We start from the raw sequence: 27694 nt of genomic DNA, 5'->3' as shown, positions 1-27694 counted from the left end.
TTTGTAAATATGTAGGCTATATTACACGGAACTGGGCCTATCTTGAATATGAGAGAAAGAAATAAATGAATATAGATAAGGGGTGTCCAAACTTGGTCTGGAGGGCCACTGTCCTGCAGAGTTTAACTTCTACTTGCCTCAGTACACCTCCCTGGAAGTTTCTAGTTTGATTAGCTGATTCAGGTATGTTTAAATGGGGTTGGAGCTGAACTCTGCAGAACAGTGGCCCTCCAGGAGCAGGACTAAACACCCTCGATGTTGATGGTTGGTGATTGAATGTCCCATTGCTCATGCACTGTTCTCGATGTCCATCTACTGGCGAAAGGTAAGAAATACTTTTTTGTACATTTAATAATAATAATAATAATAATAATAATAATAAAAACACCTATATAAAAAAAGTATTTTTTTATATTTATTATTTTCGTATTATTTTAGAATAAAAAAGCAAGCTGGAATTGTTATTTTTTATGTTTTGGCTAAGAGTTATATTGCAGTCTCTTGCACTAGTGTTTGTAAATGTGACAATCACAAATAACTGCGTCCTAAACAACATAAAATTACTCGTTCTCGTCCTGCGTCATTTTAAGCCATCAATATTTTGAGATAAATTTAAAGACAGTTTTAAAGACATGCCGTTATGACGTTTCGAAAAAGAAAACGCACTTTAAAATATTTTAACAAAAGAATCTATTTATTTATAAGAAATTGACCATCTACGCTTCCACTTGTAGCGTCGTCCAGACAGTTTACTGTAAAGCTCCTTATTTAACACTGATCCAGATTCAGCCTTCTATTCTATTCACAAACCCAAACCGTCAGGCGGTTACAATCGACAATCACATTACTGATCTCAGATCGGTTTAAAATGGCAGTCGTAGTCGTCCAAACTTATGCCTGCAAAAATATATTTACTTTTATTCCTGGTTTAAAAAACAACAACAAATTTTCGTAAACAAAAATACGTATTTAATCATACAATTCGCGGCAGTGCTCCTTCTTTAATTTCACACAGTTTATTCGACCGACTCCTTTTGTTCAGGCATTAGCGGAGGGGTCTCAGTCGTGGAAAAAGCGCCAAGTTCTACAGGAGACGCGGTTGTCAAGTTTGTGTATATTCAAAACGAAACCGCGTACTTGGGATTGTATTTTGCAAAAATGTTACGCGTGCATAATAAGATTCCTTAGGTAAGACCATTAAACGTAGTTCTATTTTTTTTTTTACGTAACTCTAAAGTAACGTTACTGTTGCTGAAAATGAACGTGCATGTTGTGTGGGCTGGGCAGCTAAAGTTTAGCCACACTGCTAAGGCTTTCCCGCGGTTCGTGGCTGATCGTGAATGTTTTGATTGAGTTTGTTTCGTTTTTTTGACATTTGCTTTGGTTTCTCTTTCGTCTTCTGTAGTGAATAGTTAAAATGCCTGGACTGCTTAATGAAGGTGGAGTGGTGGCTGCAGTAGTTGGCAGTCCTGTTAAGAAGAGCAAACTCTCTCTAAAGTTCTTCCAGAAGAAGGACACCAAACGAGCCCTGGACTTCTCAGAGGCCCCGGCAGAAGACAACGACACTGCAGAACCAGAAGAGACTACTAAGTATGGGATGATGTTATTAGGCTATTTATTACAGATTGTGTTAGAAAATATCATATTAACTTTCCTAATTGTTCTCTCTTAAGTCATGACCAGGTTGTGCCAATGCCTTGCCCTTCATCTCCTCTCACTTGTGAGAAGCATGAGAGCCTGGTCCCCTTCGTTGGGCTTAATAATTTGGGGAACACTTGCTATCTGAACAGCATCCTTCAGGTATACTGTTCAGCTTACCCAATAATCATGTATTATTCATGACACTCAGGCAGGACACCACAGGTGAATAGGTTGAAATTGTAGCTACTATATAAAATCATAATGAATTAATCACTGTATGTATGTATGTAGATTACATTACAGTAGTTTGGATCCCACTTATCAAAACGTTTTACCCTTCTTACAAATTTTAGGTCTTATATTACTGTCCTGGTTTTAAAGAGGCCATCAAATCGTTGTGTCTGTTGGCTAAGCTGAAAGACAAACAGCAAGAAGATGGTGCCAAAAATGAGGTTGGTAAATTTAATATTTTAAAAAGTGTTTTCCTTTGCCTTGATTATGCTCATCATAAGTATATCTCAGTACTAATAGCTTCAATGTAGGGAAAAAGTCATTCTGGAATTTAGCTTCTAATTGAATACATGTAGAGAATAGTTAGTCACGTCAAAATTGTTGCCTTTACTATAATTGATTGTATTAAACATGGCATGTTTTTATGTTATCAGGGGGACACTGGTGAGGACACCCTACCTGTTTCCATGGAGCTGCTGGGTAGTTTCCACAGCATCATCTCTTCTGTGGAACAGTTGCAATCCAGCTTTCTGCTTAACCCAGAAAAATACAGCGATGGAGAGCTTGCCACACCACCTCGCAAGCTGCTTAACACGCTCAGGTAATGCTGTGGGCCAGAGCATCATTCAGTATCATTGAAAATAAATTTTAACCTCAGAGTTTTTCTCACTGTTGCCTTGGCTTTAATGAGTTTCCAAACAAACCTGTTTCTCCATTGCAGGCAGCTTAATCCAATGTATGAGGGTTACTTGCAGCATGATGCACAGGAGGTGCTGCAGTGCATCCTTGCTAACATCCAAGAGGCCTGTGACAATATTAAAAAAGAGCAAACAGACAACCAGAAGGACAGCACACTGAGCAATGGAATGGGTGAGTCTAACCACGAGGATGATGGTAGCTCTAATGGCCAGTTGAGTGGAAAGAGGAAGAGCGACACAGAAGCAGGCAATGCTAAGAAAAGGGCAAAATCTCAAAGCAAATCAAAGAAAAATGAGGAAAACGTGCCTATGACCCGCTCAAAACGAAAGTCCTCCAGCGGCATAACCACAGAGAGTTCTGACCAGAGGAATGGAACTGAGGAAAAAGAGCAAGAGAAGGACAGAGGGAGCACTATAGAGGAGGAGAAGAATGACAGTCCCCCAAAAGAGGAAGGCAAGAGGACAAGGAGAGGGAAGCTGGGCTGGTTGAAGCCATCTGGGAAGCAGCCTAGCATCTTCTCAAAGTTCCGCAGCATGGGACGAATTACTTCACATGTAGGTGGGAGAGGGGAGACCAAGGAGAAATCAGATTGCAGTGTCCAAGAGAAGCAGGAGAAGGATACCTCAGAGAATGAGAGTAGAACTCAAGAAGTTAAACAGAGTCTGGAAAAGAATAAAGGTAAGTATTTTACACAAAGTTGTGACCGAATCTCCAGCCATTTATTATTATTGTTTAAATAATGCAGTTATTCTACAGTTAAACATTTGAAAATAAATACTATATTATTTTATGTAATATTTGTACATACAAGATGTGTACTATTAATTGGCAAAACTGATTTTATGTATATTTTGGAATTGAGATCGTAAATTATGGGAAATGAGGAAAATAAATAGTAAAGAGGTATAAACTGAGAAATTATAACAAGGAATTTTTTGAAGAGCTGCAATGAAACATCTATCTTTTATTTATTGATTTATTTTTAAATTAACTTTATTTTTTAATTATTTATCATGGCCACGAACTGAGAATTTGTTCCCACAACCTAATTAATTCCCTCGGTTTATTATATTGCAGCCAAATTGATGTAATTAAAAACGATGGAACAAATTAGTACACCGTTGCCACAATTTGAGACCACAATATATATATATATACATATATAGTGGTACACACACATAGTGTGTATACTCCCCCATGTCATGTGCTGGGCTTTGTAAATTTAGGTTCCATAACTTGTATAACTTAAGAATTTGTCTGTATTTTGTAATCAGAGCAATCAGGCCTGGATGTGCTGAAGTGGATGTTCCAGGGTCAGCTGGTGCTGCGGACACGCTGCCTGGAATGTGAGTGTTTCACAGAGCGGAGAGAGGACTTTCAAGACATCAGCGTACCTGTGCAAGAAAAGGACAACAGCTCCTCTGACTCTGACAATTCTCAGAGTGAGTACATTGACAGTGTTGAATCCATCTCTGTTTTTGACTGTCAGTCGACACTCTCGGATGATGGTTAGATTATTTGTTTATTAACTGTATATTCTGTATCCTCTTTTTCAGTTTCTCCAGATCCCAAGCCTGAGCTGAAAACTCTAAAATGGGCCATATCTCAATTTGCATCTGTGGAGCGGATTATGGGTGAAGATAAATATTTCTGTGAGACCTGTCATCACTACACAGAAGCTGAAAGAAGTCTTCTGTTTGATAAAACACCAGAAGTCATCACAATCCACCTGAAATGCTTTGCTGCCAATGGCTCTGAGTATGTATCCTCTGCAGATTTTTAATGCTTAGTTCTAGAGCTGCACGATTCTGGATAGATTGAGAATCACAAATATTTTTTTTATTTTTTTCCCTCAAATAGAGATCATGATTCTGAACTTAACAAAATAATGTGTAATTTACTAAAGGCTGTTACAATATTAATTGCTGCAGTCTATTTAGGTGTGTTTTCAATTACTTTATATATATATATATATATATATATATATATATATATATATATATATATATATATATATATATATATATATATATATATATATATACATATATATATATATAAATATTAATGCTGGGCAACGTTAACATTGTTAAAGTAGTGTATTGCGCACTTTTCATTTAAAAGTACTGCTATATGAACAAAAGTGCAATAACATTTGGTTTACAAAAAAAAAAATTTCTGTGTATTTCTGGTTGCGCTGCCTGTGTCTTTGAGAGACTTCAAAACAAATGACCATAACAGTACACATAAAGAAACTCAGAAGAAACTAACTGAGGTAAAAATTCTAAATGTGTTGTTTATTTCTAACATGATATCGTTCAGTAAATAACCAACTAGGGAGCTATTTTGCTGAATATTCTCATGATTGCACGTTACATTGATTTTAGTTCAATAAACAAGTAATGTAGTTAGTCAAGTAGTTAAGTTACTTACATTTTAGACAACCTATTTACTGTTTTGTTCTGTTTCAGCAACGAAAATAATTCCAAACAAGGATCACAACAGAAGTATCGCAACACTCGGCGGTGTTTTGTTACTGAATGATTCAGCGTTTTGAACGAATCAGTTGAATGAATGACTCAATGACTCACTCCTTAAGTGACTTACCGCCACCTACTGGTTGCTTAATATGTTGAAAAGTATGTATTTTCCCCTAAACAAAAGCTGATAGAACACTGATGAAAATATTGTTTCAGAATAATTGTTTACACTACCAAAAAACTTGGTGCTGTGGTTGTTTTTTGTGGATATTTTTTGTGGAATGTTGTCTGCTGATATGAAAAGCTCACTGTATATCCTAGTAATAAATATCATTTATGACAGCTATTAAATATTACATATGTAGGCTATGTAATATAATGTGTATTTCCAATTACAGGTTTAGGCCTTAAATTTCATATAAGGTGGTAAAAAGTCTTAAATTTCAATTGTTCATATCTGTAGAAACCCTGTATAAATAGCCTATATATATATATATATATATATATATATAAAAACCTGGTACATTTCAAAATTTACCTGGAGTGCTTTCTCAACCTTTCCTCTCCTCTTATCATAAAAACAGCCCCGCACACAACATGCAAGGAAAAAATAGCCGTTCACATCGCTTCTTTTGCACCCTCAAGTTTTGTAATTTCAAATGTAGATGTGTGGCAAGCACACGCACTGCAAACTTCTGCGCCGCATTACGGCTCTGACAAGGTTTTGTATCGTCATCCATGCCATAGATGCAGATTTATGTCTCTGCCGGTCGGTGCCTACTGCATAAAGCACACTTGCAATACCTGAGAGTGAGGGAGAGCATCCAGTTTTATTGACATAAATCTGGATGCTCCGGCGCCGTTCTCTTACTCATATAGTGAGGGAACTCCACCAGCGATCCGAGCGGAGAGGTTAGGCTACTCATAGACTGAATATGCGCTTTCCAGTAATAACGTGATCTGTGCCTATGGTCCACACTGATAGGTGTTCCGGGGCAGTTTTTTAGTTCTCATCTCCATAAACATATAAACGAACGATCCAACGGAATGGCCAGAGGTGTCATTTCCTGACATTTTTTGTTACCTAATTGAGCAAGACACGGCTTACTACAAGTCTATACGAGAACAAGACGGCTTGTGAAAGTAAACCCTTTTTGTTTTGCTTAATTTTAATAAAGTGATAAAGACTTGAGTAAAAGCCTGTCGTACTTTTTTATTGATATATTAAAAAGATTTTTAACATTGACAATACAGGTAACATAAAGGTCCATCGTTATTCGGTGTGTGCTACAGCTCTCTAATCATTTTCACAAATACAAGCCATAAAATAAAAAGATAACATGAAAATGTTTATAAAATACCAATACCTATAATTAAACCATGGTAAAAAGATGTTTTGCTTCACTAACCATAGTTTAACTATGGTATTTGTAGTAAAACTGTGGTCATAGGCTACAATTGGTAATAAAGTTGGGGGACAGGACTAATGATAGATCATTGCAGGGTAAGTAGTTTAGCCTATCTGTGCTACCCGCTTAGTCCTACCTCCGGTAGTCCGTCTGTTTATCAGTCATATACATCTTCAGATCAGGTTTTTTTAACTTATTAGAGGTACAGAATGACACGCTGCAACTTTTTGGCACTGCACCAAGCAAAAATTAAACAAAATCATCACAAAAAGTAAAGATCAAGCGCCTAACAAGGTCTCTGCATGTTAATTCGAATGGTTTGTTTTCCCCCATGGCATAAATGGTTATGACGTTTTTGTGGGCGTTCCCAGCTATGTCAAACAAGTCTATGTCCCTAAAATTCAAGATATGGGGAAAAAATGCCCGTTTGAGTTTGTCTCATATTTACATCATATAGTTAAGCAATATCACACGAGCAATAGGCTAAGTGCAATATCACATGAGTGCAAATGTGATACTGATCGTATACAACAGTTTAGTAAGTAAGTGTCTGTTTTGCCAACGAAAATATAAAGACAAAGCAGAACTGTTCGTCTCCGAGCAACACACAGCGGCATTTCATTTCGTAATGCATGTTTTTAATGAATTGGGTGAACCATTTGGCGATTTGAACCACTGGCTATAGGCGCGTTGGACTTGAAACGGCACAGCACAGACCGATCAGTGTATGACATCAAAGTACCACAAGAGCAATTCAAAAGCATAAGGAGCCGTCTGCCCTGTATAGCTCTTGCGGTACTTTGATGTCACACACCGATCGGTCTGATGGTGATGATTCGCTTCAAGTCGAACAAGCCTTATGATTCAATTGACCATTCATAAAGATCCATTTACTTCACTCCTAATTGAATCAGCCATTTGAACGAATCAAATTAATGAATAAATGACTTAAAGGGGTCATATGATGTTGCTAAAAAAGAACATTATTTTGTGTATTTGGTGTAATTAAATGTTTGTGGTTTTAAAGGTTAAAGAAAATAACATTTATTTTCCACACTGTATGTTATTGTTTCTCCTCTATGCCCCGCCTTCTGAAACGTGTTTTTTTTTTTTTACAAAGCTCATCGTTCTGAAAAGCGAGTTGTGCTCTGATTGGCCAGCTATCCAGTGCGTTGTGATTGGCCAAATGCCTCAAGCGTGTGACGGAATGTTACGCCCCTTGCCATACTGTGATGCATGTCACAGTCAGAACACCCGCGAGACAAGACAAAAACAATAAAACCCATTACAAACCATTTGTTGCATCCAGTGGGGACATAATTATGGATTATAATGACTTATACTATGTTTTTACGTGTTGCGTTGCATCGTGCCGCTTAAACATAAAACCATGTCTGCATTTGTGATTGGAGAAACGACAAACAATAAGCACTGCTCTACACCAGCAGTTCTCAATTCCAGTCCCAGTGCCCCCAGCTCTGCATATTTTGCACGTCTCACTTTAACACACCTGATTCAGATAATCAGCTCGTTAAAAATGAACTGTGCATGAACTGTGTTCCCATTGACATGGTCCCTACACAGTGTTCATTGCTCCCTACTCCCTGAGCAGGGGAAATCTGTTGAAGGTTTTACTCTTGAACCTCACTTACCAGTAATAATAATAATAATAATAATAATAATAATAAATTAAAGGTATAGTTCACCCACCCAAAAATCATTTACTCACCCTCATGGTCCAAAAGAGTATATAATAAATTTTATCAAACAAAATATGTCTTGATGAAGCTACTTTTTTGTTATGTCTCTTTGATCCTTTCTACCAACAGTGACTTTAAATGATCTTTTGGGAGTAATTCCTCAACCAAATTTGATGTGCGATTAATTAATCGCCACATCATGTAATTAATTAGATTACAAATTTTAATCGCTTATCAGCCCTAATATATTTATGTATGATATAAATGATACAGCTATATATATGTAAATACATGCGAGTAAATATATATATATATATATATATATATATATATATATATATATATATAAATATATATATATATAGTGTGTGTGCGCGCGTGTAAAACACTTGAATGTACAATGAATCTCTTGAATGAACAATTCAGTGACAAACACATTTGTCACTTGTTGCCACCTAGTGGCAAAACAATGTAATTGATAATGATTTGTTCGATTTTGATCGCTATCATAGACATCGATGTTTATATCTGAACTATAAACTTTCATTCCATTATTTCTGTGATAATATGAATGACTGTAAGACAGAAATAATATTTTGTGATTGAAAAGTTTGTGAAGCTGTTTCTTACCTAAACATGCATGCTCTTTGTGTCAGTGGGAGCATGAACACAGATTTAAATTTTCTGGCAAGGCTTTTTCAAAGATTTAATAGACAAATCATCCTTTAGAAATGAGATCGCTTGGGTGTTTGAATCGAGAGCACAATCTTTTAACAATTAATCGTGCAGCTCTACTTAGTTTCTATCTTTCAACTATGGAAGCCCTGAAGGGCACAGTAAATTGCCCACGAGTCTGTTTCCATTGTTTATTACAGCAGAAATAAGGGTAAAAATGTTTAGGATTTAGCAACTTGAGACAAAATATTTTATTCAGTCTTGAAGTTCACAATGTGCATTAAGAAGTTGGTATAATCTTCCTCAATCTTTAGGATGGACCCTTATGCTGGCCTTTCCAAGGTGAATACTCCTCTGCAGACCCCTCTCAAGCTTTCCCTGCATGAGTGGTGCGCTCAGCCTGATTCTCCAGATCGGAGCCATCACTATGAGCTCTTCGCCGTGGTCATGCATAGCGGAGTAACCATCAGCAGCGGTCACTACACCACTTGCATCCGCATGATGGATCTCCATCGCACCACACTCAGGCTTCAGTCTCAGGATGAAGATCAAGACCGAGACAGAGAGGATGACACCAAACAGAAGAAAGAGGAGGTACCTCAAACAGAGTACGATGACGGTGAGGTGTCTTTCAGCTTGCCTGGCAGGGGGCAAAATGTGGCCAGAGTAAGCACGACAATAAGCATGTCCAGCAAATCAGTAAGCAAGAGGTCCTCCGAGGGTGTTGGGCTTTTAGGAGGACAGAGAAGCATCACCAGTTATGAGCTCAGCAACAGCAATCAAACCAATCCAGAGAAGGTTTCCGGCTCGGCCAGTCGTGCCGCTGGTTCTTTGCTTCAGAACACAGTGAAGAAAGAGACAGAGGAAGAGGGAGTTGATGCTATGGACGACGGGACCCAGGTGAGTTTTGACGTCGCTCTGCGAAACCTTTTGGACTTTGAGGGAAAGTGGATGCTGTTTGATGACTCCGAAGTGAGACTCTTTGAAGAAGAAGACTTTCTCAGAGCCTGTTCCCCCGAGACATGCTCCACCTCTACACCTTACCTGCTCTTCTACAAGAGAGTCTCTCAGTAAAAACAGCCAATTACGAAGGTTTACTGGTAAGACGTGGACTATGAAAGTACGTTTGCAGGCAACTGGAAAAGCAAGTGAGGATGTGTTAATAGTCGATATGTACGTTTGTGTAACAAGTGTCAGTGAAAAGCCGATGTGGATCTTTTAAGGCCATGACATTTGTTGCCACTTTTTTGTCTTACTGTATCTGTACTCTATCTTCTTGTTCAATGAGTCCATGTCATCTGCTTTTCAGTGACCCTCATGCAAACACACCTTGGCACTTAATGCAGTGCATGTGACAGTTTTCCTATACTTTCAAACATTCCATAGAAGCTCTATTGAATAGCACAAAAGGATTTGATTTTCTATGCACTGAATTTTTTTTTTTTTTTGAAAGATCAATTCTTGCTTGTTTGGGTTTGGTCTCGGTTCACATTTTTTATGTCCGTTTTGGAGGCTATTATTAATAGCTTAAAAACCCAAAGCAGATTTCACATTCATTTCTTCATTTTTTTTATTTGATGCTAGAAAGCACAAGCAATGTGTTTTGTGCCCCACTGCAGACTATTTGCACACAGAGAATCAAATTTAGGTGGGCAACCTCGAAAGTAAAGAGTGTATAATTTGTTTATAAATGACCACAGGGATAAAGTGACCTATTTTTCTAGGTTTATCAGCCATACCTCAGTCCAGTCTAAGAAGCTTTTTTTTCCCATATTGTGAGCAGGCCCTGCTAGTACACCAAGATCTCTATGAGCAATAAATAAACCAATTCACGAGAATCTCTTACATTCTGTTGTATATTTGAGGAGGCAGGGAAAATGTTAATATTTTTCTATTACCTGGTTATGTAGATTCTTATTTGCCACATTAAAATACCAACATATAAAAATAAGTCTTTTGGTGCAGTTTCTTTAACAACACACTGGAATGGCTATTAGAGTATTTATTTAGTAAAATATTTAAAGTAAACAAAAGGCACATAAAACTACATAATGCTGAAAAAAAATCATCACCTTTTTTGCTTTTTCTGTAAGGATTAAATAAACTCCGTACCGTAGTTGTACCGTAACTATTAAAAATGCACTAGGATGAAGTAAAAAAAGAAAAAATTAAATTTAAAAAAAAGTGCACATGGTAAGAGAATACAGGTTTTGACACATTGTATGCTAAATTCATCATCAGTTCTTATGATCATGTAACAGGCCATTGTGTAAACTAATACAAAATTGGGATGATGAACCAACGTCTTAACACTTATCTCTTTTTACTTTATGGCAGAAACACTGATATTGTTAGGAGGATTGATATATACAAATAAATAAAATTGCATTTGTTCTTTTTATTTCTTCAATCTTCACACGTCTAGCTTGCGAAGGCTCATTCTGCTAAAAGAGTCTCTGAAAGAAAAGGAAAAAGAAAAACTTTCATGTTATAAAAGGAGTAAAAAGAAATATTCTGGAGGAAACAAAACTTTAATGGTCTGCAAACTATTTTAAAAATATGCTCGCCAACAACTTGACTACCTTCTCAAGCTGTCCTTTTGCTGCTTGTTAAAATGGAAAAAAAAAGAAATGAAGTACATTTAAAACACCCACACCTTTTTGGACAATTATGTAACACATTATCCATGTGTCATCCGTTATGAGTAACTAACTAATCATGCATTGCTGTTGCCGAACTTCACTAAATAGACCAGGCTATGAAGGACCATTTCCTGACTGTAGTAGGTCTCAATTCGATTTGATTCAATGATGTTATTTCTATGCATTATGACATATTTGTGGTGCAATTTAAATCCCAATTTTGCTTTCATATAAAACAAACTGAGCAATTGTTGTGTACTTTACAGTGAACCATTTGACTTAATGTATTAATAAAATATTAATGGCTCTTTGATTAAAACATTAAGGCTTAAAGGGGAAACTCCCACCATTATTCATTCATTTAAATGTAGTTTTGGAAACCAAGCTGCTGCAGTAAGCTGGTTTATCAGGCACTAGGTGATGTATACAGGACATTCTTAATAGCTTTTGACAGTTTTAATTGTCTGACCTGTGTGAGTTCACCTGTAATACAGGTTTGTAGAGTTGTGGGATCTTCCTGTTAATGAGAGGTTGCAGAGCTTCTTTCAGTCTGTGGTAGTTCCTCTCCAGCTCTCTCTGATACTCTTTCTGGTCTGGACCAATCAGACTTTTATTTTTGCGAAGGGCATCTTCACATCTAGGGGAGTTATTGAAGGTTGCAGGGTTAAATTAAAGTCTGTTCACCCTAAGGCCATTTGGTAATGTTATGAGGCATTTACCATGCAGGTATTTCAAAGTTCTAATTGTATTACTTACCACTATATAAGTACCATTTAACTGTTAAAATAATGTGTCATGCAACCACACAAAAGCAGTAACATTTACATGGACTGCAATAGCTCAATTCTTTTTGGGATAGTAGTTTACAAATAAATGTGATGTAAGAAGTCATGGTTAGTAGCTGGACTACTGGAGTCCATGTTAACTAATGTAGTGTGAGAGCATCTGGAATCAAACCTCTTGGTGAAGTCTTTGAAGCACAGTCGCAGTTTATTATGGTGCCTGTAGAGTTTAGGGTCACTTGGAATCTCAGACAGAAACACCTGGGCCACCTCAAGAGGGCCCTATAGAGAAATACAATACATATAGGTTAGAATCATTCAAATGATTTACTCATTTCACCAATGACACAAAAATGTTTGTATATATATTTATATACAAACGTGTGTGTGTCTGTATTGTCTGTGATCTCGTAATTGTTGTTTTCACTATATATATATATATATATATATATATGTGTGTGTGTGTGTGTGTGTGTGTGTGTGTGTGTGTGTGTGTGTGTGTGTGTGTGTTTGCTGTTGTTGTTTCTTTGCCCAAAGTATTTAAGTAACTACATTTGCTAAATAATGGGAACTACGACATGGCAATGAAATATATTACACATTCTGGAGGCTAAATTTCCAGATGTTATATGTACCGTTACTGTGTCATCAAGTTGCTCAAATTAATCCAGAAGATAACAACAGTGATATTGCATATGTACAGTGGGGAAAATATTTACTTGATCCCCTGCTGATTTTGTAAGTTTGCCCACTTACAAAGAAATGAAGGGTCTGTAATTTTATGGTAGGTAGGTTTATTTTAACAGATGGAGACAGAACACCAACCAAAAAATCCAGAAAAAACTCATTATATAAAGGTTAGAAATTAATTTGCATTTCAGTGAGTGAAAAGTTTTTGATCCTCTACCAACCAGCAAGAATTCTGGCTCCCACAGATCAGTTATGTGCTCATGTGGAACATAGATTAGTCCTTTAACTTTAAGAAGTTACTCCTAATGTCAGCTCGTCAGGTGTATAAGACACCTGTCCACACAATCTGTATCTTCCATTCCAACCTCTCCCACCACCATGAGCAAGACCAAAGAGCTGTCAAAGGATGTCAGAGACGAGATTGTAGATCTGCACAAGGCTGAGATGGGCTACAAGACCATCAGCAAGAAGTTTGGTGAGAAGACAACTGTTGGTGCGATTATTCGTAATGGAAGAAATCTAAAACATCCATCAATCGGCCTCGGTCTGGAGCTCCGTGTAAGATCTCTCCTCATGGGGTAAGGATAATCATGAGAAAGATAAGGGATCAGCCCAGAACTACACGGGAGGAGCTTGTTAATGATCTTAAGGCAGTTGGGGCCACAGTCACCAAGCAAAACATTGGTAACACACTACACAGCAAAAGTCTGAAATCCTGCAGCGCCCGCGAGGTCCCCTGCTCAAGAAGGCACATGTACAGGCCCGTTTAAAGTTTGCCAAAGAAAATCTAAATGATTCAGAGAAGTCTTGGGAGAAAGTGCTTTGGTCAGATGATTAGGGATTAACTCGACTCGCTGTGTTTGGAGGGAGAGAAATGCTGACTATGACCCCAAGAACACCATCCCTACAGTCAAGCATGGAGGTGGAAACATTATGCTTTGGGGCTGTTTTTCTGCTAAGGGTACAGGACGACTTCACCTCAGTGAGGGGCAAATGGGGCCATGTACTGTAAAATCTTGGACGAGAACCTCCTTCTCTCAGCCAGAACACTGAAGATGGGTGATGGATGGGTCATCTAGCATGACAATGACCCAAAACATACCGCCAAGGCAACAAAGGAGTGGCTCAAGAAGAAGCACATTAAGGTCATGGAGTGGCTTAGCCAGTCTCCAGACCTCAATCCTATAGAAAATCTGTGGAAGGAGCTGAAACGTTGAGTTGGCAAACTTAAGGATTTAGAAAGAATCTGTAAAGAGGAGTGGATCAAAATTCCTCCTGAGATGTGTGCAAACCTGGTGATCAACTACAAAAAACGTCTTACCTCTGTGCTTGCCAACAAGGGTTTCTGCACCAAGTACTAAGTCATATTTTGTTTGGGGATCAAATACTTATTTCACTCACTGAAATGCAAATCAATTTCTAACCTTTATATAATGTGTTTTTTTCTGAATTTTTTGGTTGGTATTCTGTCTCCAACCTACCATAAAAATTACAGACCCTTCATTTCTTTCCAAGTGGGCAAACTTACAAAATCAGCAGGGGATCAAATAAATATTTTCCCCACTTTATTATTAAGTGAATAGGTTCAACTAGTCACCTGGTTAACAGTGGTGCCAACAGACCCCTGCAGAACCATCTGTAACATTTTGGCATCAGATGGGTCTTGATGAGTGGCAAAAGCCAGCTCCTGTGTCTTCTTCTGCATGTCCTCAATGGCTACTTCAATAGGCATGGAAATTATCTGAAAGGCAAATAGTAATATATTAATATCTTCTCTTCCCTTGCATTCAGTGTTATTGTTAACTAAAACCAAAACTATTAATAAATGTTTTTGTTAACTGGAAGCTGAAGTCAAATAATATATATTTGCTGAAGTACTGATATATTATATATTTATATAATCTAAATGACTAATTACTAAAATTTAAATAAAAAATAGAGCTAAACAGAAATATAAAAAATAAAAATGACAAAAGCACATACAATTACTACAACTTTAAAAAGAAAAGAAAACAAACAAAAAATTACTACATAACTAGTACTAAAATGACACTGAGCATTAATATGGTAAACCATTGTATTAAATGAACAAGTACTACACTCATATTCCATTAGCTATTTAAATGATCTTGATACTATTCATGTAATTTTCATCTAGCATGAAAAACTATATAAGCTTTCACAATGCATGTGTGTGAGCTACCTCCTCTTTATGGATGATGTTGATGCGGGTCTTGATGTAGGGGAAAGCGTGGGAGGTAGTGAGAATGGTCTTTCGTTTAAACTGTTCGTGCAGGTCACCATGAGCTCTTCCGTCGAGTGTGAACGGCGTGCAGTAGACGAAGCGGCGCAGGTTGTAGTTCTTATCGAAGTACGTGATGCGGTCCTTCATTTCATAAGTGTCAAAATATGGTTCAACGTACGTGATCTGAATGAAGGCCTGTATTGGAAAGCAATGTTATTTTCAATGCAAAGTATTGTTAATTGTTTTTAAAACGGAGCACAAATTTTGCACCATAATTCAGTATTTCAACACACCTTATTTGGGTCCAGTTTACACTTGTCAACTGGATTGGAATCTTTAATAACTTCCACTTGTTCCTCGCCAAACCTTTCACCATAGAAACTCTGGAATTAAGACAAAATTAACAAATTAAGAGAGTTATGTATGTGTACTACAAAAAAAAAAAATGCTTATCTAATAAAACGTGAAAATGCGAATGGTTTTGTACCTCAAGCCGATGTGAGATTTCTGCCAGCTTGGTGATGGCTGGCTCTTTGTAGACAAACTCCTGCTCATCCAGGTCACCAAATTTAGAACCATAAAATCCAACTCTGAAATAGGTGCCAAACATCCGCTTTCCATTCTGAAACAAACAAATGTGTTAATTACTAATGTGCTGTTAATTAAAGATTCCATTTAAAAACACCAGATAACACAGAAACATAAATCCTGTTGGTACTCATTTAACATATGTCATGGGTTACTCATAAAGAAAGGTAAAGTGCAACGAGGCAAACACAACATTTCCTCATGGCTGCAAGTTATCAAGTGCAGCAGCAATGTAAACATTGTCTGGTACATGTTTACATAACCTGCATTCAACACTGGCAATAGTGATGAAATTATATAACTGTGTAATACAGCAAAATACAGACACTACTAATACAGTACCATTATTATAATACTAACATTTACCATTTGAGGATATTTGACACAACCTCTAAAAAAAAAAAAAAAAGAAAAGAGGAGCAAAAACTTTGATTCATTTATTATTATTATTCCAAATTTCTATATAGTTTCTCGATGTTACACTACCATTCAAAAGTCTGGGGTCAGTAAGAAATTAATACTTTAGAAATGTATAATAAATGTTGTTCTGTAAAAAAATTCCACAAGCATCTTAACTGTTTTCCACATTGATTTGATACTAATAAGAAATGTTTCTTGAGCAGCAAATCAGCATATTAAAATGATTTTTGAAAGACCATGTGACACTGAAGACTGGAGTAATGGCTGTTGAACGTAAAGTATATTTTAAAGGGGTCATGACATGAGAAATCAAATTTGCCTTGATCTTTTGGCATATAAGAGGTCTTTGTATTATTAAAACATCCTGCAAGTTTCATAGCTTAAAACGTCCTCTGTATTATAAACAAAGCATTTATTGAATCAAGCTCCAAAAACGGCTCATCATCCGGGCAGAAACATTTGCATAAACACTGCCTCCAGAGCAAGGCGTCGATGACCTCTTCTCATCATAAGCCCCGCCTACTGGGGTTCAGTCGTTTAACACTTGATTACGCTGAATGCAAGTATCGGGTGTGTCAGAAGCAAATAGAAATTACAATCACTGCCGCTATCTTGTCTACACTGGATACAGTATACAGATGCACGTTTGCTTTCTGACATGGTCCACGTGTTTGAGTCTGTCGTCAGCAGGACAAATGGAGTGAAAGAACGTTCGCTTTAATCCATTTGGTTTAAACAGCTTGTTCGTGTCTTTGTACAGATATCAAAAGGTTTCTAGCGTAACAAACAATTGGATAGTTTATTTTTAATGGCATCCCTGATCGTGTCTGAGGATTTTATTTTGTAAACGAGGCACAGTGTGATGGAGAGTTTGTTGAAAGATGAAGCAGAACTAGAGTGGACTTCAGCTGCATCACAAACTGTGATTTCATGATGCTTTGTCTGGAAATTATTATTATTATTTTTTTTTTATGTTGTCAAAACACTCACATGCAATAGCGAGGGGGCACTGATACAGTTTCCTATGCAAATGACTTTAGCCAATCATAACAGTCCCTGATTCCAGGCCAGCCTTAAAGGACCCGCCTCTTAAAACAATTTAGAGGGAGGTTCAGAATGAGGGTTTAAAATAATAATTTTTTCCACACTTTTTTTATTAACATTATAAGTAAACCTTAAGGAACATATTAGAATAAACTAAAATAAAAATCCATGTCATGACCCCATTAAAATAGAAAATGGTCATCTTAAATTGTAATATATATATAAAACTGTATTTTTGATTGATTTAATGCAGGCTTGCTGAGCTTATTTCAGAACCATAACTTTTTATAATGGTATATTAGCATTATTAATAGCAATTTTTTAAAAAGAAGAAGAAGAAGAAGAAATTAAGCATCTCCACATAAGACACAAAATCTGAATAAAGTTTGAGTTTGAGCCAAGCTTGAGGACAGTGGTGCAAGAAGCGGTTCTGAGCAAAGTGGGGACTTTCGCTGTAAACTGTATTAGCATAGGATGACATAACAGGAAGAAGACCAATGACAACCTGATGTCCTTAAAGAGGGAGTTAACAGCTGTACTCCAAATAAGAGACAATGAACGGAACATAGGTAGCAAGCTCCTCGTGAAAAAGTAAACGTGCTGCTGTAGCCTAATACAGAACGGTAAACTGAAACTCTTATGTCAATAGAAATAGAATGTCAGATAGAATTAGTATGTGCTGGAGTAACAGGGTATGCCATAGAAACACAGTAAGGAAAAAGAGTGGTGGGTATATATGTACAGAGCCGGGAACATGTCTGAGTGCACAGGAAGTGAAGTATTTATCAGATGCAGATAAAGGCTGAACCAAAGCAGACCAACCATACAGCCCAAATTTAAATGTTAATAATGCTAACAGTGTCTAACAAGAGATGAAATATTTTCCATAATAATTCTCGTAATTTATGCCGTATATAACATCTATCATAAGTGAAGTAACACATTAAGTGTGTATATATATATATATATATATATATATATATATATATATATATATATATATATATATATATATATATATATATATAATATAGCTGTTCAAAATGGGTGTAAACAAATTATCAATAAGCCTAAATGAAACACTAGATAAATAGAGCATTAGAGTTAAGTAAGCATATTCAAGTGAGTCAAAACATTGTGTAAATAAATAGTAAGGAATAAATGATGGAAGTTCCAGTTCTGCGGAAATGTGTTGAGTTTTCTGCTGAGTTCAGATTGTGTGGGCCTGGATACCAGGTGTCTGAGATGGTTCAGCCTCTCTGGTTCATTGCAAATTTTTTTTTTTTTTTTTTTTTTTCAATCATAAATGTTACGGAAATAAACCCTCGGACTATGAACTTACCACAAGACACAATAATTAAAGTGGGAAGAGGAGGGGTCAGCAACCAGGGAAATAAAAAAGGAGAGAACAGAACATTTTAATCAGGAAACCAGGAAACTATTTGAAAGACTAACAAAACACGTACACAGAAAACAAACAAACAGCAATACTACCATGAATCAATATTTCAAGAAAAAAAAAAAAAAAAACACAAAAAGACTAAAACTCAAAAATAAGCATGCAATGAAGAAGCAGCAGGCAGAGAAAAGTGCATTAAGGGTCTTTATTAAACGGACATTTGAGAGACGGTGTAATGCTGCTAGAAGTGTCAAATATGAAGGTTTTGTTGAGTCGTTGCCATGCAATAAATCAAAGTGAGATTAATACTAGTATACAAACAAATTGGTGTAAATGAGAACTCAGGGATCGATTTAGTTTGCAATGAAATAAACTAATATAAAGAGAAGGTCAGTTGGACATCAATTTGAATGTAAATGTTTTGAAACGACGCTCACCATGATATCCCTTTAGAGTGATAAAAAAGCATAATTTACCAAAAAATAAAAAAAAAATCTGCTTTGTCTCCAATAAAGCTATTGGCCCTTACTCAATCATCAGCTGATTTTTTAAATAGATACTATAATTAATAATTCTGTCATTGGTTACTCACACTCATGTTATTCCAAACCTGTATGATGTTCTTTCTTCCATGGAACACCAAAAAATTATATTTGAAAACTATCCTAGTTGCTGTACTATCCAAGTCATTCATTTGAAGTTGTTAATTATAGAAACAAAATTTATTGCAAAATATTCCCATACATACACAGTATATTTAATTATTTTGAGAGCATAGGGAGGGATGACTCATATGCTTTGTTGTGGGTTTTTTTTTTTTTTTTTAACCAGAAATTCAGCTGTTAAAAAAATGCTGAAATAGTGTGAACTAATGACTTTAACAAAAGCATATGCCATCTATTAGCAACCTCTGAGCTCACAGTAATTCATGATTAAACATCAATTCTCCTATGGAGAAAATCACTGGGACTATACTTCCAAAACACGACTGTTGCACTCTATAATGAAAATAAATGAGGTCTGTTGCTGTCAAAAAACAAAACAAGATAAAGTGTAATAAAAGCCATAAGTGTCAAACTGTTATTTTGAGGCTGATCTTTGCAATGACTTGATCCAGTTCACAATGTCCATGACTTGTTTACGAACTAAACTGACTCAGTGATCCAGTCAAATATATTTTAAATATTTTCTTATATGTTGCATAGAACAAAGAAAGTCCTACACATTTGGAATGACATGAGGCTGAGTAAAATATGTTTAGACTTTCATTTTTGGGCAAACCAGTCCTTCAAGGTTATCCACATGTCTCACATAAATCGAACCCTGTTCTTTTTAGACATGATAAGAAGACAAAGATGGCAGTAAACGGATGAGGGAGTGAAATGACGCATTCATGAATAAATCTGTCATTAGTGTCACAGTGGCTCCCATGCATGGCCTGTCAAAAATGACAATGTTAACATTGTTTTCCTCAAGAAAGAGAAGGGAGAGAGAGAGGAAGATGAGAGGAGGAAGAGGGATGCTGCTGCCCACACACCACTGACAGCAGTCCCACAGAAAGAGAGATGGACGGATGGACGAAGAAATGAAAACGTCCATTAAAAAGGTTAATGGGTCAAATTCACAGCAAAGAGAGTCATGATAAATGCCCACAGCTTGCACGTATGGGCCAAGCATTAACCATGAAGTTGAGCACCTACCTCCCAGCCTGTGCTCTGTATAACAGAGAGAATACAGCACAAATCAACATACACAGGTCACAATCACCCCTTCACTGACTGTAAAGCATTATGAGAAACACTGGTTTCTGAAAACCCATACACTACTGTTCAAAAGTTTGGGGGCAGTAAGATTTTTTTTAAATGAATGATTTTTTTTTTTTTTTTCCTCTGTTCAATTTCTGGAAAATAAATAAATACTAATATAAAATAAATACTCTCCATGCAAGACTACTCATCCCTGTATATACTGCATGCAATAATATGAAATAGCTATATTTTACAACTTTGAAAAGAAAGTCACTCAATTTCAGGAATCAATAATATCAATAACATTAATGCTGCAAAACTAGTTGCTCAATGCTATGCATGAGCAAGATTTAAGGCCCGTTCACATCAAGGACTATAAGTATAAAGTTTTAATAATCAGTCTAATCCAAAGAGAATAGTGGAATCCACACCACAACTAAAATGATAACGTGACAGAGGATCAATATTGTTGGAATCACTTTTATAACAAATTTTGGCTGGTTTTCTAGCTGATGAATGATAAAACATTGATAAAAATGTTAATAAAATGATACTTGCATTTCTATACTAAAAAAACATTCAAACATGCAGTCTTGATGATGCAAAGACTCTTTCATGTGTCACACATAAATCACGTCGATGTGTATACACAAGCAAAACGTTGCCAAGTTAGACTTGTGGTAGGTTGTTGCTTTGTCCTACTAGGGCAGTAATACAAAGCATAAAGAGGCTAAACAGAGCATTTATTTTAGGTTAGATTAATAACTACACCTTTAATATAAGCATTTACCTGGTGTACAATTTTGCCAAAGGCTTCCTGAAGTTTACCATGAATAGTGGCTAATTTCTTGGCATCCCTGCTGGCCTCGTGAATAGGGATGAGCACCTTGTAGACTTCGTTCACTGCTTCGTACATACCAGCCTGGAGACAAAGATAAGAATGGTTCATGACCGGTATAAAACAATATGATGTAATGGCGAGCGTGATTTCACCAAGTACAACATGTTCCTGGATCAACATCGTTGTTGATCCTGGAACAACATTCCATTCAACCAATCAGAATTGAGATATAACTTTTCAGGAAATATCTGTTTTAGGCTTACAATCAGAGTTAGGTGCTTCTATACCCTTGTTAACCAGCTGTCATTCCCACTGATTTTAGGAATAAATTATGGGTAGGGATTATTAAGTCTATATTTTTGGACAATAATGTTGATCCAGGATCATCAAAAGATGTTGATCCAGGAACATGTCTTACTTGGCAAAATCATGGCGACCATGATGTAATACAGTTGACTGCATGACTGCAAGCCAGTTTCCTGAAATTAATATTTTTATTTTGCACAATACTGTATATACTCAATGAGAATTTAAATGAATAAATAAATAAATATTTAGTAAAACAAAAAAAAAAGGATTTATTATATACTACCAAAATGCAAATAAGCTACTAAACGCTGCTATAACAAGCTAAATATTATTATACATAGCAATCAAATAAACTGAATGAACAGTTCAACCATTCAGTGCTAAAAATGTACTCATCCTCCAAGATGTAGAGGAGTTTGTTTCTTAATTGGAGTAAATTTGGAGAAATTTAGCATCACTTGCTCACCAATGGATCCTCTACAGTGAATGGGTGCCATCAGAATGAGAATCCAAACAACTGATAAAAACATCACAATAATCCACCAGTGATCGACACGACCTCAGTCCATCAGTTAATAACTTAAAAAGTAAAAAAATAAATAAAAAAAAACATGTCTGTAAGAGACAAATCCATCATTAAGGCATCTTAACTTTAAACTCTTGCTTCTGGCCAAAATATGAGTCCATAATCCATAATAACACTTCCTCCAGTGAAAAAGTCTATCCCCCGTGGTCCTCTCACATCAAAAATCCACCAACATATTTGTTTGTTTAGAACTGTTCTGGACTGTTTTTACTTGTAAATGCAGTTTGAACTGTGCACATTTCTCTCTTGACAACTTTGCTTTCAGTGGAGAAAGCAATATTATGGATAGAGGACTCATATTTTTGAAGCAACGGTTTAAAGTGTAAAAGGTCTTAATGAATTTGTTTAATACAAACTGATTTTCACTTCACAAAATTATTTGATGGACTGCCGATTAGCCGTGTCAATAACTCATTGATTATTGTGAGGTTTTTTAATCAGCTTTCTGAACTCTCATTCTGACGGCACCCATTCACTGCAGAGGATCTATTGGTGAGCAAGCGATGCTAAATTGTTTCAAATCAGTTGCGAAGAAGAAACAAACTCATCCACATCTTGGATAGCCTGAAGTGGAGTACTTTTTTGGCCGAACTATTCCTTTAAAACAAACAGAACGCAGCCAAGTCATAGTAATAAAGTAGAGGTCTTTTAAACCACATAGTAAATAACACACCATAGAAAAGGATGCTGCAGCCTGTTCCAGCAACCCAACTAAGCCTGCCTCAGTGAAGTACTTCCCAGAGCAGATGCCCTCCTCGTCTGGTGACACCACGTCATCTGACACAGCAGATTCTTCCAGCACATTAGAGGAAATGTTCTGCAGTAAGAAAGATCTCATGAATATATTATAATTAAAAAGTAAATGACCGACAAGTTATCTGTGTCACAGGATGCGGCAGGAACCTGAAAGGTGACACAGCCCACAGGCAGGTACTTGCGGTCCTCCAGCATGCTGAGGTACTCGGCCACCAGGGCGGCGCTGTGTACCAAGCATTGAGCTGCCTCTGCATGATTATTCCTCTCTGAGTGCTTCCCAGCCATATTCTGCAGCCAGGTCAGTCGTAGATCCGGGGATGTCTGGTAACCCTTAGCAATCCTACATAACAGAAAGGACACATTTGTCTATCCAGTAAAATATCAAGTAAAAATAGTAATATTGTGGAATAACAATTGAAATAATTGTTCTATTTAATATGTTCAAATAAAATGTGTTCATGCAAAGCTGAATTTTCTCCATTAATCCAGCTTCCACATGATCATTCTAATATGCTAATTTGGTGGACAAGAAACATGTCTATTCATTATTATCAATGTTGAAAACAAGTTGTACTGCTTAATATTTTTGTTGAAAGCACAATATATTCCCTTGATAAAAAAAAAAAATTCAGGAGAAAAGCATTTATTTGAAATAGAAATATTTTGTAACATTATAAATATCTTTAATGTTACTTGTGAACAATTCATTTTTTTTGTGTCCTCCAATAAAGTATTAATATCTTTAAAAAAATACTGACGCTAAACTTTGGAATTTTAGTGTATATTATATAATATAGTTATAATATATTGTATATATTATAAAAGTATATTGTGGTTTTTTTTAAAAAAGAAAAGAAAAAAAAAGTCACTACAAAAACAGTTGGTAGTTATTAATAAACAATATATTTTAGCATAAATAGAGTGTATGTCAAATGTACAACATTTTAATGGGTTTAAAAATATCTACTTTATATTCTAGTTTAATTTCATGTCAGTTAATAGTGTATTGAATAATACAACAATGTGATGTGATGCATTCCGAAATCTAAAAACAGTACCTGTACATCAGATCAATTAGCATCTCTGGATCTTCTTGATGTTCCTTCATTTTTACAGTGTCCGAAAGAATCATGTGCAGGTTAAACACCAGATCTTGAACCTGAAACCAGAGTCAAAATCAGTGTTTTGTGACCAGAACTAGCAAATAGAGGGTGGAAAAGATTTATGAGCCTCACCTGGTCAGGAAAGGTGGTTTCTCTGAGCTCTAGGTCCTCCTCTGCATATGTGAGGATGGTCTTGAGCGAACGCCGCAGAAACTCCTCATTGAAGTTCTGGGACGTACCCACCAGAGACGAAAGAGACATGGTCACCTGCATTTTCACTCGTGCAAAGTTCTGCAGGAAAGAAAACAAACAAACACACAATAAAGCTCTTCACATATAAACAGAGACTAAATACTGTTTAAAAAAATTGAAGTAATAAACATATGGTATATATACAATATAGTTTATACATATATAATAGTTAACTTAATATACATAACTACACATAATCTATTTATAAATAACAAATATATATGTACTCATACATAATATTTTATAAATATACACTACTGTTCAAAAATGTGGGTTCAGAAGTTTTTGTTTGGAACGGAATTATTACTTTTTTTCCAGCAGGGATGCATTAAATCTATTAAAAGTGACAGTATAGCCATTTATGATATTACAAAAGATTAATATTTCAAGGTAAATGCTGCTCTTTTGAACTCTGTTATTGGTTTTTTTTTATTATTATTAAAGAATCTTGCATAAATGGTTTTCAAAAAATATCACGCAACACACTGTAAATTATTAATTAATTAAATTGATTAATCATTAATGAAACTGACCACCATTCTTGATCATCTGAAGGATCATGTGACACTAAAGACTGGAGTAATGGCTGCTGAAATTTCTGCTTTCCCATCACAAGAATCAATTATATTTTAAAATATATTATAATATAAATCAGTGTACACCTTTCAATGGTGTTGTATTAAGTAATATAATAGAAAATGAAATGAAAAATGCCATATTTGCTTATATGTGGCACAGAACTGAGGGGCACAAACAATCTACTATTATTTATGCTGATTATGAGAGAGTGTGTTTAATCTTTCTCACATTTCCAATCTCAAAGTTCTGTCTCATGAGGAGGTAGAGGGAGGCGCTGGCATGGGCTCTGATGGTGCTGATGCTACTGCTACAATTCCTCAGGAGCCGCAGGCACAGGTCAGCACACTGCTCGGTCTCCTCCTCAAACAGCAGCTCTGGAAACTAAATGCACATTAAGACTTAGACACTTTCACAAGAGATCATACACTATTTCATGTAAAGACAGCAATCACCAAGCAAAATTGGTCGATACAAACTTAATAGAAAATTCTACTCTTTGACCTGATCAGCGTTCACTCACCTTTGACACGAGAGCTCTCTGTGTAGCGAAGCAGTGTTGCAAATATAGGGCACTTTGATTACATGCCATGCTGTGTAGCAGGACTTTCAGAACCCCTCCCAGAATGCTTTCTTTGGACTCTGTCACTGACACGGTCTACATGGCACATAGAGGAACCATCATAGTTATAATAAATGTCTTCTGTGTTAAAATATTGAGAGTTATTGATAGCAGTTGAGATCATTACCTGAACTATTATTTCTAGTGTATCCAATATGATGAGATTAGCTTCAGTTGCCAGGTTGCCATCAATAATTGCTTCATGCTCCAGCTCAGCCCTGGTCCTGACAAACAACGAGGTAATGAATGTTTAGAGTGGTGCAATATAGCAGGTACAACAGCAAGTGGATCCTAGAACGCCACAGCAATCTCCACACAAGCATTCAAGTGAGTGTATACAGAAGAAGGGTGTCCTCTGCATACAGAGCAAATATTTTGATTCATTTCTGCATAGTTTAGTAAGTTTTTGACCTAGCCTTTGTTGTAAAATCTGTATAATGTTAACCCAAACTTTGACTTACATAGACTTGTTCTTTATGCTTTGAAAATAAATAACAAACAATAAATTAACTCTAATCTATATTATTACAGACTTTAATTTTTTTTATATGGACAATGTTTACACTTATTATTATTATCAATGATAATAATAAATGCACTAAACATCTACAACTAAACATAAATACTAATCTGTAAAGTACAGACCAGATTTTTGTACCTATGGACTAATAATAAATGTTTAAATATTAAAACAAAATATTTAATTAAAACTACATAAATATTATAAAAACATGTTTTTTTTTCATCTATAAATACATTTTAGTTTTAATCTGAATACATTAATATTTAAATATTTAATGCACTGAATATTTAAATATTTTTTAAAAATCTCAATATTAAAAAAAAATTAAGTTCTATAACCTGATCTTGATAGGTTTGAGTTAGGCTTAATCATTTTAAAGAGGATTAACGATTCACATGAACTGTAGATGTGCAAGCATATCCTAGGGAGCTTACAAACCTAACTAAGAAGGGTTCCTGGCTTCTTTCATTGTGCAGTGGAATTCCCTTAAACCTGTATGGTACATGATTCATTCAAAAAAGGCCACACACAAACAACTGTATCATAACCCTTTATAGGGAAGGAGAGAGCCCTGTCACAGACTTGGCTGATCATTGTTAGAAGCAGAGAGGATGGTCTGTTGTTAAAAGGTTTTTGAAAATGTAGTAATACTGTATTGTTAAACTGCAACTCTGCACCTGGAGGTTCACTGTGTGCATACATTGTGCAATCCGTGATTAGGCTTTACTCATCAAGATACTCTATTTTTTTTACAAGCTAAATGCTAAATTAAACTTAAGCATTTAGTACAGTAATTTATTACATTTAGACCCCACAGGTAAACCGTAAAATGATTTTTTTCTGCTGCTTTACTTTAAATGCAATTTAATACTGAAAATCAGTTAGCACACAGGGGCTCCAGGAGCTAGAGTGGCATTTTAAAAGGGCCCATGTTAATATGAATGGGTGGGCCACTGAATAGGATTTGTTTCAAAAAGAGTTGAATGTACGGAAGCACCCACACTGCCAGACACTTGTCCTTCTGAAAAAAGGAGCCAAGTGATTACAGAAGGTTATTCAATGGCATCAAACAATAAACATCGGCAAAATGTTTCAATATAACTGAATGAATTAAGACCAGTGGTTCTCAACTGAGGGGCCACCACTAAACAGCAGCAAAAGGGGTACAGAAGATTCACTAAAGGATGAGATTTTTACTCCAATATTAAATACGAATACTACATTTCAAAATGACAAACAAAAGCTTTCACTATAACTCATAACCTAGGCAATTCTTTGCAGAAAAAATGTGACACCAAAAATAAATCTCATCAAAACAAAATACCCATAATCTCATTCACTGTGTTGTGTTACACACTTCTAAACTAAATGGTTTCATACAGGCATTTTTTTTTTTCATACAAGCTAATTAAAACACAAGCAACCAAAATGTTCTTTTAATAAGTTAATAAATGCTTAAAACATTTATTTATTATTATTTGATTATTTTTATTGTATTAGGATTAGGATCACGGAGGAATAAAGGTTGAGAACCACTGAACTCATTAAGGACAACTGCCACCATGTTAATTCTCCAAATTAAATCATTATTAGATACAGAATGTTCTTCAAAATGTAAGTTAAAGAGAGCAATATGACTATATAACTATACAATATACTTCTCGTAGCTCATTAACTTGACAGTGAATATTAAAGTAACTAAATTAAATTGTAAAAATTTTGAAATCATTCAC

At 35.8% G+C, this 27694-nt stretch overlaps 2 protein-coding genes across 7 annotated transcripts in view; one reads left to right on the top strand and one right to left on the bottom strand.

The window, feature by feature from the left end:
• Nucleotides 1-1034: 1034 nt before the first annotated feature.
• Nucleotides 1035-10176, top strand: LOC109105643 (ubiquitin carboxyl-terminal hydrolase 1-like). Its single transcript, XM_042725992.1, has 9 exons — nt 1035-1188; nt 1406-1590; nt 1674-1800; nt 1995-2093; nt 2307-2473; nt 2594-3249; nt 3846-4013; nt 4128-4329; nt 9150-10176. The coding sequence occupies exons 2-9, from the start codon at nt 1418-1420 to the stop codon at nt 9907-9909; spliced, it is 2352 nt and encodes a 783-aa protein (XP_042581926.1). The 5' UTR covers nt 1035-1188; nt 1406-1417; the 3' UTR covers nt 9910-10176.
• Nucleotides 10177-10675: 499 nt separating this feature from the next.
• The window catches only part of LOC109092740 (dedicator of cytokinesis protein 7-like), a 46868-nt gene continuing 29849 nt past the window's right edge, over nt 10676-27694 (bottom strand). For 4 of the 6 annotated variants that reach the window (XM_042725994.1, XM_042725997.1, XM_042725995.1 and 1 more), the window contains 16 exons: nt 25566-25662; nt 25340-25474; nt 25048-25200; nt 24121-24279; nt 23944-24044; nt 23033-23225; nt 22803-22946; nt 21184-21315; nt 20346-20360; nt 15682-15807; nt 15488-15577; nt 15153-15389; nt 14547-14690; nt 12435-12541; nt 11947-12114; nt 10676-11291 (listed from right to left, as the gene is read on the bottom strand). In XM_042725994.1, coding sequence (XP_042581928.1) covers nt 11249-11291; nt 11947-12114; nt 12435-12541; nt 14547-14690; nt 15153-15389; nt 15488-15577; nt 15682-15807; nt 20346-20360; nt 21184-21315; nt 22803-22946; nt 23033-23225; nt 23944-24044; nt 24121-24279; nt 25048-25200; nt 25340-25474; nt 25566-25662 — 2044 coding nt within the window. In that variant the 3' untranslated portion in view covers nt 10676-11248. Of the gene's footprint in view, nt 11292-11946; nt 12115-12434; nt 12542-14546; nt 14691-15152; nt 15390-15487; nt 15578-15681; nt 15817-20345; nt 20361-21183; nt 21316-22802; nt 22947-23032; nt 23226-23943; nt 24045-24120; nt 24280-25047; nt 25201-25339; nt 25475-25565; nt 25663-27694 lie in introns of all 6 variants that reach the window. The other 2 variants (XM_042725996.1, XM_042725999.1) reach the window with 1 other exon arrangement.

The sequence above is a fragment of the Cyprinus carpio genome, chromosome B6 (assembly GCF_018340385.1).
Source record: "Cyprinus carpio isolate SPL01 chromosome B6, ASM1834038v1, whole genome shotgun sequence".
Lineage (NCBI taxonomy): Eukaryota > Metazoa > Chordata > Actinopteri > Cypriniformes > Cyprinidae > Cyprinus > Cyprinus carpio.
The sequence above is the reverse complement of the archived record's forward strand: the minus strand, read 5'-3'. Positions and strand labels throughout refer to the sequence as shown.

Bases quoted from the DNA above. Each gene is read 5' to 3' on its own strand.
- LOC109105643 (XM_042725992.1), top strand. From the start codon at position 1,418: ATGCCTGGACTGCTTAATGAAGGTGGAGTGGTGGCTGCAGTAGTTGGC. The intron at 3,250-3,845 runs GTAAGTATTTTA...TTTTGTAATCAG, and splicing joins GAGTCTGGAAAAGAATAAAG to AGCAATCAGGCCTGGATGTG. The intron at 4,330-9,149 runs GTATGTATCCTC...CTCAATCTTTAG, and splicing joins TTTGCTGCCAATGGCTCTGA to GATGGACCCTTATGCTGGCC.